A 14,791-nucleotide genomic window follows, 5' to 3' on the forward strand; every position below is an offset into this window, starting at 1 on the left:
TAGGATCTTTTGGATCGAGGTCTTTGAAATGCCCAAAGATGCCTCTATTATTCTTTTTCTGGTTTCTGAACCATCGTTCTGCCATTTATATTAAAAATAGTATATTTCTTTTTATTACAGTTGTAGTAGCTAATACAGTAATAAAATAGTGCAATATCAAAGAAACCCGGCACGCCTTTTTGGTGTTTACATTTCACCGAAACCCAACCCAAATGTCTGATGAACACATTTGGCTTCATAGACGTCATTGTATTTATTTGTAGGAGCGTTTGCGTAAAAATTTTTGCTATTTTCGGATTAAATTTCACAATAAATTTTGCGTCTATCTGAACATCTATTAACTGAAATAATTTTAGTTTAGATGTCATACTAACAATAGATCCTTTTTATTGGAATAGTGATTAGACTAATTTACTTTCATACTTCTACTTGCACAGTAAAATATTCGTTGTCGCAATTATCCAAAACAGTCGTATATTTGTGGAATAACCTATCATTCATATTCCTAGCGGCCGTCATGTACGCCCCGTTTTTAAAGGATTTTAGTTTAAATTAAATAGCGGTATTTTATGTTGTTTAATATTGTGGTTCAATCTGTTTATCAGTTCGCGTGATGTCAATTATAATAATTATGAAGTATTTTTTGTAGATATCAAACCATGTTTTTAGTTCATAATTTAGCGTATAAATATCTATTACTTGTATTTATTTTCTTATATTTATAATTAAATTGCGATGGATAAATTTTAATTTACAAATTATATTTCTCTCTGCTATTGGTAGGTAATTTCATTGACAGTTTCATCTTATTTTAGTGATTTGAATATCACATCAGCCAATACGGTGAAACGAACAATAGCATCCACATCAAAGTTACCTTGAGAGCCTTTAAAACATTTTGGTTGTCTAAAACCCTGTAGAGGTTTGTCCTACGGCTATTTTTGCTGAAGCACGCCTGAACATTGATTTCTGCGGCGTGTTTTTCCACCTGAAACATAGTTGTAATTTTGGCTGCCGGTGTATTTGTTCTGTCTAAATTTTATTATTCAATTGTAGGTCTCCAACAAGTTATGTCGACGCCAAAAGTAGCCACAGCCAACAAGCGTCTATGGGACAACAACTTCATATCGCCAATAATCGCCGAACCCACGTCAGACTCCGACCTATCATCCAACGACGACTACAAAAGCGTCCGTTCCAGCGTATCATCAAAAACATCTCTGGACCAGTACGTTCCCAAGCAACCGAAAAGTCTGGGATACCTACACGGTCCGGCCGAAATCAAGATCAAAACCAATCACAAATCAACATACACATCCGCCGCGCCCAAACCAGTACCCGTAGTTAGGCCTAACCCCAAAACGAATTCCTATTCCAACCTCAAACCCATGAATTCTAATTTGCCAGGTAGTTACTCAAATATTTATAAAATGAGTAATGCTAAAACTCAGTCCGTTAACGCGGCTTCTAATTTGAAAACTATGGGATCGAAATTGAAAGGCTCGTATACGAGTCTGAGGCCTATCAGTTCGAACTTACCAGTTGCTCCTCCTTTAATAAACTCCAACACAACCATGACGTTAGCGAAAAGCAACAGTGTGCCACACAGCGTAGATTCCGCTACAAGAATAGTTGAAGTAAGTATTTGGTTTTTTGGAACAATTATTTGTATTTAGAGGATATTAATCCTAGTAAAAGAAAGACTTTTATAATTTCACACATTTCGTAATTCATTACACTAGGAATTAAAAGGAGGTAAAAGACGGAGACGCACGTCTTTACCAAATTCAAAACATTGTTGCCAAGTCTTGTCGCACAGTTTGTTATAACTTTATTATTGTTTAAAATATATTTTAATGTTTTATTTAAAATGAGAATACAGTTTCTGATTACTCATTATTGTTTATTATGGACTATTAACTTTCAATTAACAAAGTAAGTTGAAAAAAGGGTAGAAGCAAAAACAATTGCAAAATGGAAAACATTCGGTCTTAAACCGAATTGTCTTTTATTCCAATATTACTGCTTTTCTGATGTGCATATCGCTAAAATTCACATTAAACAAAGTACCTGAGCCCCCAAATTCCAACAACGAATACAAATTTTTTTACTTGTGAATAACTCTTAGAATTACAGCGATACTGCCGAGCAGCCCAGGCGATTCGAATCTACTTTTTACAAGTAGTTTTTTGGTACAATATTCCCTTTTACCATAAAAATTGATTTTCATCGTTTTTGCCGTGTAGGCTTCATATATTAACAATTGTCCAATTTTTAATTTAGCTTGAGAACAATTTTATCACAACGTTACGACACTGTACAAAAGTAACCGGCAATTTACATGAAGCTTTCCCCACTTTTTCGAATTATTCCACTGCGCACCCCAAACTCGCGCTCTTCACTATCTTGGGCTAGTAAACAACACTTACAATTTGCAATGCATTGATAATTTACTGGATTTATATTAATTTGTTTGACTTTCTCCCGACCTCTTATGTCTATCATATTTTTTGAGTCAGTTTGGCAGCGTCGAAATTATTTTGAACGAGACTTGTTTCCTGTTAGCTAATGTTTTGCTGTGATTTATGATTTGTTCTTTCGTTTGTGTATATTTACCTATGGTTTTGTCCAGTTATCACTGCTAGAACTTACTGATTTTTTTTGTAAAACCTTTGCTGGTTAGATTCACTTTTCATCAACTACTACAGTTTATTTTTCGCTTCCACACCCAAAACTTAGGGAAAAATAAATTTCGCATAACTTGTCCACTTCTCATATGTTGAAAATTCTACGCACAAATTAATACAACAAAAGTAAGTAAGGAGTGTAAATAGTTCGTAATCCTAAGAATTAGAATTGCCACAATATGGAAAATCACGGATTTTTTGAGGTTATGGTTAACTGTCCGCCATGAAGCAGTAATTTTTGGCGCCATCTTTAAAGTACACGAACCATAGAAAAAAATCAGAAGAAGTTTTTGTTTTAATCTTAACAAGTTGTATAATAATATAAAAGAAGTTTAATTGCCATGTATAATAAATAAGATACAACAAAAAATTGTTTAAAATGTGCCATTTTTTAGAATTCTAGGCGGTAATAGTACCTTCAAATTCTTCTGGAACATTTCAATCCCCTCATTACACCATTAATATGCCATATATGCCAAAAATGACGTCACGTATTCTTGTTTTTAAGGTTATCTAGTTTTAAAAGAGCTGAATTACCTCAACCACAGAGTCTTCCAAATTTTGACAGTTGGTAGCGGCCGTATTGTTGAAGCTATATCTGTTAAATTGGCTGCCATTTATTCAGTCAGTTTTGCCAAATCATCATGAATGGATACAGCATACAAAAAACATGTGCAAAAGATAATAATAATCATTCTACATAGAGGACTATTCGCAATTTGAGTCCAATGGTTCAGTAAACCAGCAACTAACACACGTACGTCGACGAAACGCAAGATCTGCCGAAAACATCGCCGTTGTCCTTGAAAATGTGCAGGAGAATCCGAGGAAGTCGCTCACGAGAGCTCGGCCTTTAATAGACCACAACTTGGCGAATTTTGAAGCGACCATTTAGGTAGGATATGCGCATAAAGGATACGGACAGCATCCGAGACGAAGTCTATCCTATTCTGGCAGAACCAATACCCCTGCGAATACATCTCCAGTGAGGGTGGCACGATAGGCACTCTCCCACGCAGTTTATGTATTGCCGTACGTACACCTGCCCGTGATCACTGTGAGAGCGAACAAGTGCACGCAGGTGGAATAACGGTCCACCAGCACGTTTGACAGGTTTCCGCTGAGGCGCCTACCCCTCTACCACTCGTCTCCACTACAAACGTCTCACAAGCGCACGTTCAGATTGGGACTGATCATATTGAACTTGCAAAACCTTGTGCAGAGTTATGTTGAACGAAAGCAGAGTGGTCCCACATGAGCTTGTCTCTGATACTACGAACGCAACCGACAGCCACGTTATTGTTCCTACGTACGGGACGTAAGTACTAGTTTATGCCCAGCGCTCGTTGGTGAGATCCCTACACCTCAAGCGACGGTCCACCATCCCATTGTTCGACTTTACGACTGGTAGGGACCTTCACCCTAGCGGTATTCTTTTTGTCCGCTCGTATGACTGGGACGATTAGGACTAGGCCGCCATAATTTGACCTCGTTAGACTCTTTATTGTGGGGTTTTTTTTTAACTCACAGGTCTATGTGAATAAGCCACAAACCATAGCGATCCTCACAGTCAACGTAACCCAGTCTATCGGTCATGCTCAGCCTGATTTATGCGACAGAGTCATGGAAAAGTGACTATTTCGGATGCGCCCCACTCAGCGCAGTCACAGCGAACATTTGAACGTTTTTATATACCATACATCGAGAGGCATTTCAAACGAATAATAATTTCGATGATATCTCACACACACTTTGTTTTATTTAAACTCCACCAAACTCAGAATTTTCAACTAAAATCATGGCTAATTGGCTACAAGATCCAAACCGAAGTAAATCACCAATCAATTTGGAACATACCGCCAAACATTTTTCTTTATAATAACACCTCGCTATTTTTTAAAAACAATTTCATGAGTGGAAATCGGAGCGTCAAACAACACTTATAAAATTTAATTTTCATTAAAATCAATTGTGGATTAACTCTATATAATATACACCCAATATTGACTGAATTAACGTTTGGGATAATCATTCCCAGGCCTTAACGACATATTTAGCACTATATTTACTATGTTTTTGACAGGTACAACCAATACAAAGGGAAAAGATCACCATAGTGGGTGACAATCTGTTCGTTAAACCCCAACCAGTAAAGGCTAGTGGCTTACCTCGTCCTACGGGAATCCCCAGGCCTGCTTCTAGAATACCCGCCCCCCGTAGTAGTAATGTAAGGTAATGAATAACAGACACACTGATTTTTGTAAGGAAAAGTCCGTAAATTTGATATCTGTTTTGATGTGATACAGGGCGAAAGTTATTTTAAGACTATTTTATTAGAAAAACAAATTTATACAACAAATTATTATGTGTTTAAGTAATTTGGGTATGGTTTTGGTCTCAAATTTCTATAATTGTTTTCTGAATTTCTTGTTTTACATCTTATTGGTGATAAAAGTATTGTAACCTCAGATCATTAAATAGGTGGAACCACTAACATTAAAAATTTAGTCAAGAATATGATGATGATGATGATATGTTCCAATCCACAGTTCTTATAATATTATTTACAAATCCTAGTTTCATTAATACTAACTAATATGGTAAGTTTTTAAATACATTTTATCGTTTGATGAGAGAAACAGCATTTTGTGGTGTACAATATATTTTATTATTTAATATAATTTCCATTTGTCCTGGTAATCTTCGAATTCACGAATTCCCTTCCTAAAGTGTCAGACTGTCAAAATACACTTCCTCGAATGCTTTTGCCTCTTGGTTCGATGAAAATCTTAAATGTTTTAAATTAATAGAACAACCAGACGTCACATCGAGCTAAATCGGGCGAATAGGTTGGATGTTTCAACAATTTTTACTATAAGTCAATCACTTTCGACGTGATTGTTGAGCTGCCTAAGCTAGTGTGTTATAAACCTTCTACAACCCAAGACTTGTTTCGTCAATTTGTACATCTAGCTGTTTCAAAAAGATATAACTATAATCTGAGTTTGTCATATTATTTGGGATGTAATCCACGAGCAATATTCATTTTGAACCTTGAAAAGTCGTGCTAACACTTTCTTGGTCGGTTTCTTGACCAGAATTTGCTTCAGTAGTAGTATACACCACTTGTTAGCCTCCTGTTTTGATTTAGGATTATGGTGGCAGAGCCAAATCTCATTCATAGTGAGAAAATGATACAGATTTTTTTTTATTCTTCCTAAAACTCTTTAAATGTTGTTGAGAAAAAATCTTCCAGTACCATAATCTCTATCTTTCCTATAATTGCTGGTGTCGACGCACTTTTCAAAACTATTTATGAATTTGTTTTGGTAATACTCCTTTTTAAAAACAAAAATACTATGGTTCAGTGTTTTCCATTGTAAAAGAATATTTTGACACGTCAACGTTGAACAACTGTCAATATACTAATAAGCTGACAGATGTACATGAAACTTTTCACTTTTTCATCAAACAATAGCTCTATATTTATAAAAAATGAAATGAAGAAACAAATAACGATCTCTCTTATTAAACGATAAAATATTCATACTATTTTTTACGCATCGTATGCAGTAAACTAACTATTTTTAGTAATTTTTTTAAACATAGATGTCGCTAAACGAACGTACTACAAAAAACTTTTAACGATTTAGTTGATTCTTAAGTAAATCTGATATATGGAAAAGAATAAAAACGTATGTAAAAGATAAGACTGTTAATTTATAAATGAATGTATGGCTTTTGCATAAATTTGTTTTTCCAGCAATCAATTTAAAAATCATATAATTTTAAAAGTTATTTATAAATCGTAAATAAATGTTTTATATTTTTAGTAGAGAAATAGATGGTTGCATAAATGTTCATTGAAGAAAATAGCGACACCACGTAACACTCAATATTTACTAAGTGTCGTTTACGTTTTAAGTTAATAAAAATTCACAAATATTTAGTCAAACTGTCAGATAAACTAAAGAACATCAATAATAGTGGGATAATCTATGATTTTATTGTATTTGGACAATCTAATGACCTATGTCAAATTTCGAGGTTATATTTTGAGTTCAAATATGACCGTCTTCATTGTTTATAAAAATGTTTGTGTAGCAAGGTATTTCCAACAATCAGTTACAAATAATATCAAACAATGAGTGACATATTCAGTGACATTTAATATTTCTGAAGACTGTTAGATTGTTTGTAACGGTTTTTGTCAAACAATCACCTCTGCTGTCAACTAGTGTTCTGCTAATTCCAAGTGTCATGGCTTGACAGTTATTTTGGCGAACATTTATGCAACTGACTGTTTACTGAGTACTTTTTAATGGTCCGTAGTCAATGCTCAAAATACTGGATGCTTTCCTAATCTAAACTAATTCAGACTGTTATTATTAACTAAATAATACAAATTAAATATATCTGTTATTTATTTGTGTAGAATAGATTTGTTGTGTTTCACCTTCTTCTATGATAAAATATATTTTGTACTAGTTTGCAGATGTATAAAGCTTTTTCTCTTCTAGACAAATATTAGTGACTTGTAAGTTGGAAAAGACAAGTGGGAACTGTATAAGATTTGTTTTCATGTAATATAGTTCATTTCAAGTTACTATAAGACTGACCTTTTTGCCAAAATCAAATCAACGAAGTTACTATCACATTCGTTATTATAGAGCTATCAACGAACACTTTGGACATACTTAATTACATCTATCGTATGCTTGATGGACCAATTTCGTGCTTCTTAGAATCTAGAACCCAGTCTCACCATCATCTTCATCCATTTATTATCCCTAATTCGAAATAGGAGCTCTTGTACAACTCTGTCGAATGACTTCGAGTAGTCAATAAATAGTATTACCAGTCCTATATGTTATGTATGCTTATATTGTCGATTTTTTTATCATTTTTAAAATGTTAGCAAGTTTACAGCTAATATTTGATTAAATTGTTAACACTTCATCCAAAACTGATAGAAAACTGAAAATAAATGGCGGTAAAGTTGATAATCAGTTGTGCTCAAGTTGTTTGAAAGTCAAAATATAGTGGCTACTTTAAAGCTGTTTTTATTTCAATGCCTTGACACTTTTTTTCTCTACACTGTAACAAAGTAAAAATAAATGAAAATAGTAATTAAAATGTTCATATAGAATTTCTAGCGATTGACTGGTTCAATTTCCACCATCTTTTATACAAGTATTCTTTTCTTTTTCTTGTTACAAGTCACACCAGTACACTACTTTATAAGAACACCGTGTATATATTGAAATTTGACGATCTTTTTTACAATTTATAAAATTGGCGTACCGAAAGTCACTGTATATTTTTTAATAGTGTATATCATGTAAAAGTACTGCATTTTTAACGGAACTGGTCGTAGAATAATATATTTTTTGAAGTGGTATATCGAAACAGTATTGTCATAGAACGAAAGAGATTATATTTAAATATAGCTGTATTCACTTAACACGTTCACTGCCAAGGTGTTACAAATAACTGTTGACAAATATTATTGGCAGTGAAAGTGTTAATAGTTTATTAAAATTAATGGGAGTCATTTTCTTATCGTTATTAAGAAAAGTACATATTTTTTATAAAACACTTATTTCTACGAACAAATGTCTCTTCCAAAAAATTTACAATATACATATTCGAAAATTTCCGGATCTATGTGTATTCACTGTGACACTATTTCTTATAGTGGATTTTGGGAAAATGAATTATATTATTATAAAACTGTTGTGTACTGGTAACTTTTTGTTGAACACAACAAAAAATGGTAATAATTTAAGTGATTCATCGTTTGTCATAAAAAAATTCTCCTAAAAATGATTATACATCCTTAAGAATAATCTGAGAGATTTAATTAACCATTTACATTAATGCATGATGAATAATTCTGCCTCAGAAGATATCTGTGTTTTATAGCCAATTGTACATCTATCAGACAATGCAAAAAATTAAATAATTACCCCGAAAGTGTTCTATTATTTTATGTATACAGGGCTGCTGCAGCATTTTCTGGCAATAAGATGCGTTTATTTTGTTTCTAGTCTCATAAAACCGATAGAGATTTAAATGTAATTACTATTTTAATGGGAATAAGCCTAAGCCACAATTAAAGTTTAAAATAAGTTTATTGACGTTCGAAATTCTGAAATCCGAAGTGGAAATTGACACTTCAATAAACTTACTTTAACCATTAATTGTGGCTTATTCCCATTAAAATAGTAATTACTTTAAGATGCCATAAGAAAATAACTTCAGAACAATATTAAATGTAATTGTAAAAGAAGAGTATATTTTGGTCTCACTAGCTTTGTTTTAGATAAATCTATATGAGGCAGTATTTATGTATTTATATGCTTATTTAAGTATAATCTCGTATTTTTAGTAACTATTGTAGCCTAATGCAATTTATTATACAAAAAATGGCTTAAATAGTTTGTAGTTTTCAGTCTCTTTAATATCAAATCATTACTCATATCATAGTTGTGAACTTTTCGGTTATATCGCAGATTTTGGATTATTTGGACGATTATCGAAGCAGATATGTAGTGATGACAAATAAACAAAGTTGCAAAGCACAATAACTATCATAATCACCTAAAGACTACCTTAACACACAACTTGGAAATCTCAATCGTTACTGGACTGTTAAAACATAAAAAATTCTTCTGATGCTCATACTCTTAGATGGAGGTATCTTTATTGGTCTTTCAGAGGCGCCTGTTCAGAACCGCCGCCGTGACTTAGTATACACAGTTCCATACCTATTTGTATTCGATTATTCTTGACTATTCTATTAAACTAATATGTATGAATCTATGAAATATAGATTCAAGAGTACTAAGTGCTGAATAACGCTCTAAAGGTGTTCAGTGGAACACCAGTAATACGCACAAAGCAGTTTTATTATTTAAAATTACTATTTTCAACACTGAGTCTTGCTTTACATTATCAAATGTCTTTTGATAGTCAATAAAGCAATTCAAAACATAAAGAAGTTGTAGTCTTCTTCGTAGAAGATACATTACAGATAATGTATATGTTTGAGCCGTCCTGTATCTAGAATGTTTGGAATATTTTATACTACGTAAATATAGAGTAATAGCCATTGAAATTAATTTTCAATTTATTCTTCTTGACAAAAAACATAAATAGTCTTGCTTTTGTTTTGTTTGACAATTGACATATCAAGATTAGAAATTATCTTAAAACTTTTCAGAGCAATAATCTGTATTATTGGTGGCCTACATTTCACATAAGTTTTGAAGTATAGACTATCCATAAACGTAGACCATCCACACAATCTCAAAAAAGAAAAAAAAAGATGAATAATTTTACACTGATGTCCAAAGAAATCTTAGCAAGTACTTTATATGCAGATTTAAATTTTGTGAGGTGCATAGTTTAACACTTTCCACGGATTGACATTTAAAACTTGACTGTCATTGTTTTAATTTTACGAATTTTATAATCCCCAACATAAAAAGTAAACAAATATTACATTTAAAACGAAATTGTAAGAATTTACATAAAATCGGAGAATTTGCGAAAAATGTCGTACAATTAAGTCTAAAAGTAAAACCATTTCTTTTCCAAAATCAAACAGTGGCAGATAGCTTCAATATTTCCTACTGTATGTTTATGTGCTTGCCTGCTTACAGATTTTCAACCGATTAGAAGAGTTTCTCTGAATAACTGTACAGACTTTAACTAATCGTTCTGCAGGTTTGGATATTGATTGAAATCCATTTGTTGGATAACTATAAATTCAAAAAGTCGATCTTTTAGTTTTGTGCAATGTTCTTCCGAATGTTAACGCAGGGAAAACTGCAACAGGTGCAGAAAAACTGGTGACAGATTTGAAATTAGCATTATATATAACATCCAATTACGAGAAAGCATGTTCTCCCTGATTACTGACAGAAATTGTTATAGCAACTAATATATAGGAGGAACAATATACATTTTTTCTACCTATATACTGTTTTCTATCGCTTATTGGAAATCCACATTAGAAATGTTAGTTTTGCCTCTTTTTTTACTGTGTCGAATACCATTTGTTAAATTTGTTTTCTTAGCCAATAGCAACGATTTAAAACTGAAAAGTTCACAATTTGCCAATTATGTGTACACTTCGTGATGTAAAATCTGTACACTAAAACGTTTGTTCCAGATGTATCCACTAATCTAGCAATTTTACATCTAAGTCTACTAAATGTTGTTTTGTCAACTCAGTCATGAGTTTTATATATGAGGGCTTGAGAATAAAAATTTATTTACATAAAGCTATCAATTTCGCAATGCGCGCGCATATCATAGTTCACAGTGGTATTTCCGCACTTTTACATAATTAAAACAAATAATTAGGATTTTTATTTTATTTTTTCGTATTGATTTTTGTTAGCAAGTATTATTTTTTGCGACAGGTAAGCCCTAACCTCACTTATCAACTCTCTACTTAAGCTTGGGGCCTGTTGCGGGGACTATCAAGCTACTTGGTCCACTCGACAGCTATCCCAGATAGTCAAAAACATTGATCACAATAGAATTATTTTTACTATATTTTGATTGATTTGAGTGTATAATTGCGTCGTGTATCAGTCCATTTGAACAATCTTGAACCGTTCACTGTATTTAATTGTAAACACTGTATCGTGTAGAAGGCGGCAAATTCAAATCCCACGTAAATTTTTGAACCAGCCGTTATATAATTTATTATTACTTAAATATGAATACTTCATTCCTGTACATTTACTGTTTCATATTTTTCATGATTTATCGTTGGTTAATATAGACACAGCATCCCTAATTCACAAACATTTTATCAGAAAAGTTATTCTCAACCCTTCATTTATAATTAATTACTTGCATTTTATTTTTATATGGAACATTTATCTTGCCCTAATATAAATATGATCACAGAATCTGAAACATAGCAATAATATCAATAACGCTCATCATCTTATTATGTAGAGAAGCTTTAGAGCGATGTCGTACTGAGATGCCATTGTTAAATGCAGCGTTGCCAACGGCGCGACCACGACGTTAGAAAAACACAAGATGCCAGAATTTTAAAGTTGGCACCAGTGATCATGGCATGAGTTTGTAGGAAGCAAATATTCTTCATTTTCCGCCTTTAAATGTTTAATATATACTTTTTGTTCTATTTTCCGGTCATATTCCCTAAGCTGTTGCTTTTTATTGTTATTTAATGATATATTTCTAATAATTGGCACGATTTCATTGTCTTACTTTCTTTTTGACTGTTTTCTATAGTTATATTTCTTTCTGGTCACGTGTTCTGTACCCGAAACTTCTCTTTGTGATTCTGAGTACTCATTTTCCAGTAGTATTTGTTATCTAAAGTAGATTTTTTGTCTCTAAATTTAAGTTTTCTCTAAATTCTCTAAATGTTTTAGTAGCCAAAATTCTGTTATTTGATTTTAGATTAGTCATCCACATTTCCACATCCATTCGTTTCTCATTCTGTATCATCTTCTTGCTTTTTATATTTTTTCATCCAGAATAAAGTTTAAAGTGTTTGTTATTGAAGTGAAACAGGCTACAATCAGTGAGCTATATCTGGATGGTGCAGTATTTTCATGGTAAAATGTAACAATATTTCAAACAACACAGTGGAAATTATAGGTTTCTATAGTTTGATAACATTTTGTGGGTAGAGATTATCTAATTCTACACTTTTTTTACGTTTATGAAAACAAATAGAAATATTCCATCGTTGCCACGAAGAAGATTTCCATTACTTAGGTCGCGCCAAGTTTTGGTATGGTTTTGTTCGTAAATTCGCTTTTTATTTATATATATATATATATATATATATATATATATATATATATATATATATATATATATATATATATATATATATATATATATATATATATATATATATATATATATATATATATATATATATATATATATGTAATTTTTATTACCTTAGAAGTTTTCTCAGTGCTATACTATAACAAATATGGCAACACTGCATTCACGTTACGTATATTTAATGTTAAACTAGCGGTGTTGTCACGTTTGACGTAATGTTTGCCACGCTGTCAGTGTATTTGGCTGGACATCTAGTAAAATATGGCTCTTGAGCGACACTATGCGTACTATCTTAACATTTTCGTCATCTTTTAGGCCAAATTCTTGGAGTTCTGCGGATTCTTTAAGTGAAACATGAAAATTAATCAAGTAACAAGTATATAGTTGCTGTTTGTGCCTTATATTTGTATCCGAGCTTTTTAATATAAGTATTGTAAAGCATATCTCCTAGCGTATTGTTTTTCTTTAATTTTGTTAAATATACGATTAATATATTTATTGAATAATATTCTCGTTTTAGTATAATATAAATATGTATATTGTGAGCGTTTGTACCTATTTAATTGACTTGTTTTTATACCAAAAATGTTTGATAGAAAGTATAAAGTAACTTAAGTATCCCAATTGGAGTTTTCATCAATACATTCTACGTCAGCTCTTGTTATACACGATATTCTTCGACATTAATCTGTTTTTAGTAATAAAACGCACGATTCTTATTATTTTTCGCTTTTTCAACTTTTTTACCTATTCCAAAAGTTAATTTTCGTTGAATTCCTCAAGTGAGTGTAAAGTTTCGGTCATGATCTCAAGCGATAAGTATGGTAATAGTCAGACTAGGCTAAATCTGGCGTATGTGGTGGATGGCAGATCAATTCGTATACCAATTAGTGTAATTTTGTCTATAAACAGCAGCCTTGTGCGTTATTTTGATTGAAAATAATTTTTTGGGAGACGAACCTGGATGTTTCTTCTCAAATCGGCGTGGAAACTGTCCAATAGCGCTGCATAGTACATCCCAGTTATTTTTGCACATTTATTCAAGTCGTAAATGTAAATAATATCGTTCACTGTTTTTTAATGTTCTCCAAAGATTCTCTAACAATTTTGACACGTGTTGGATGACAGGTGTCAAAACTGAGAGCAGTTAGTTCCATCCTAACGCCATCTGTTGAAGGCTAGATTAATGTCAAAACACCACCGTACTCCGAAATACTTTGAATGTGACGCAGATTTATCTTATTAGACTCAGATTATCAATTTTTTAGATTATCCAAAGTTTTAGTTTAGCATTATCTTGATGTTAATATCGATGTTTATGTTTGTTTACATCAATTAAAAAATACTGTTGGCACAGTAAATTATATGAGCTTCTAGAAATTCTAAAGAAGATAAACTGAACAGAAGGAATAGTTGAATAATTGCCCATTTTTATGAGTTTTAGTTTAATGGTATCTTGATGTTAATATTGATGTTTACGTTCGTGTACATCAATTAACGATGCTTTTGGCTCAGTAAATCATGACGAGCTTCTATAAATTCTCAAGAAGGATTGGACAGAAGAGGTAGTCCAATAATTGCCAAGTTTTAGTTCTACGTTGCCTTAATGTTTATACTTTTTCATATCGGTTAAATAATGCTTTTGACACTGTTGATAATGATAAGCTTATAAAAGTGCTCAAGAAGATCTACACTGAAGATATAGATAAATAATTACCCATTTTCATGCCAGTTTTAGTTCAGCGTTGTGAAGATGCTAATATTGTTGTTTATACTTATTTACATCATTAAAAAATGCATTTGGCGCAGTAAGTCATGATGAGCTTATAGAAATATTCAAGAAGATGGATTGGACAGAAGATTTAGTCCAATAATTTCCAATTTTTATGAAAGTTTTAGTTCAGAGTCTTCTTTTTACAACAACTTTTATATTCTTGTCGATAAAAAAACTCAAAAGAACTAGCATAAGTTCGGTATACTTGTTTTTGGGGGATACTTAAGTTAATGTTAAATTAGAAAATGCCAGGAAAAATTTATATAGTAAAATTCATATGTAATTTTTAGTCATGTTTTCTCATAGTGTACATTTTTATGCGATATGTTGTACATGTTGTCGGTGAAGTTTGAACGACATGTAAGATTATTTATTGTCACTGTCACATGATTTATACAATTTTAGATTTCTGTGGTGAAAAATGTGGTTTTTGCCGTTTTTATTTACAATTTTACTAAATAAATATACTATTAACATA

General features: G+C 32.1%; 1 protein-coding gene across 1 annotated transcript in view; it reads left to right on the forward strand.

Moving 5' to 3' along the window:
• Positions 1 to 14,791, forward strand: part of LOC140445914 (uncharacterized) — a 68,761-nt gene extending 53,970 nt beyond the window's left edge. Inside the window, exons 6-8 of the mRNA XM_072538350.1 lie at positions 1,057 to 1,637; positions 4,771 to 4,919; positions 12,855 to 14,791. Coding sequence (XP_072394451.1) covers positions 1,057 to 1,637; positions 4,771 to 4,919; positions 12,855 to 12,897 — 773 coding nt within the window. The 3' untranslated portion in view covers positions 12,898 to 14,791. The remainder of the gene's footprint in view (positions 1 to 1,056; positions 1,638 to 4,770; positions 4,920 to 12,854) is intronic.

The sequence above is a fragment of the Diabrotica undecimpunctata genome, chromosome 7 (genome assembly GCF_040954645.1).
Source record: "Diabrotica undecimpunctata isolate CICGRU chromosome 7, icDiaUnde3, whole genome shotgun sequence".
NCBI classification, from domain to species: Eukaryota; Metazoa; Arthropoda; class Insecta; order Coleoptera; family Chrysomelidae; genus Diabrotica; species Diabrotica undecimpunctata.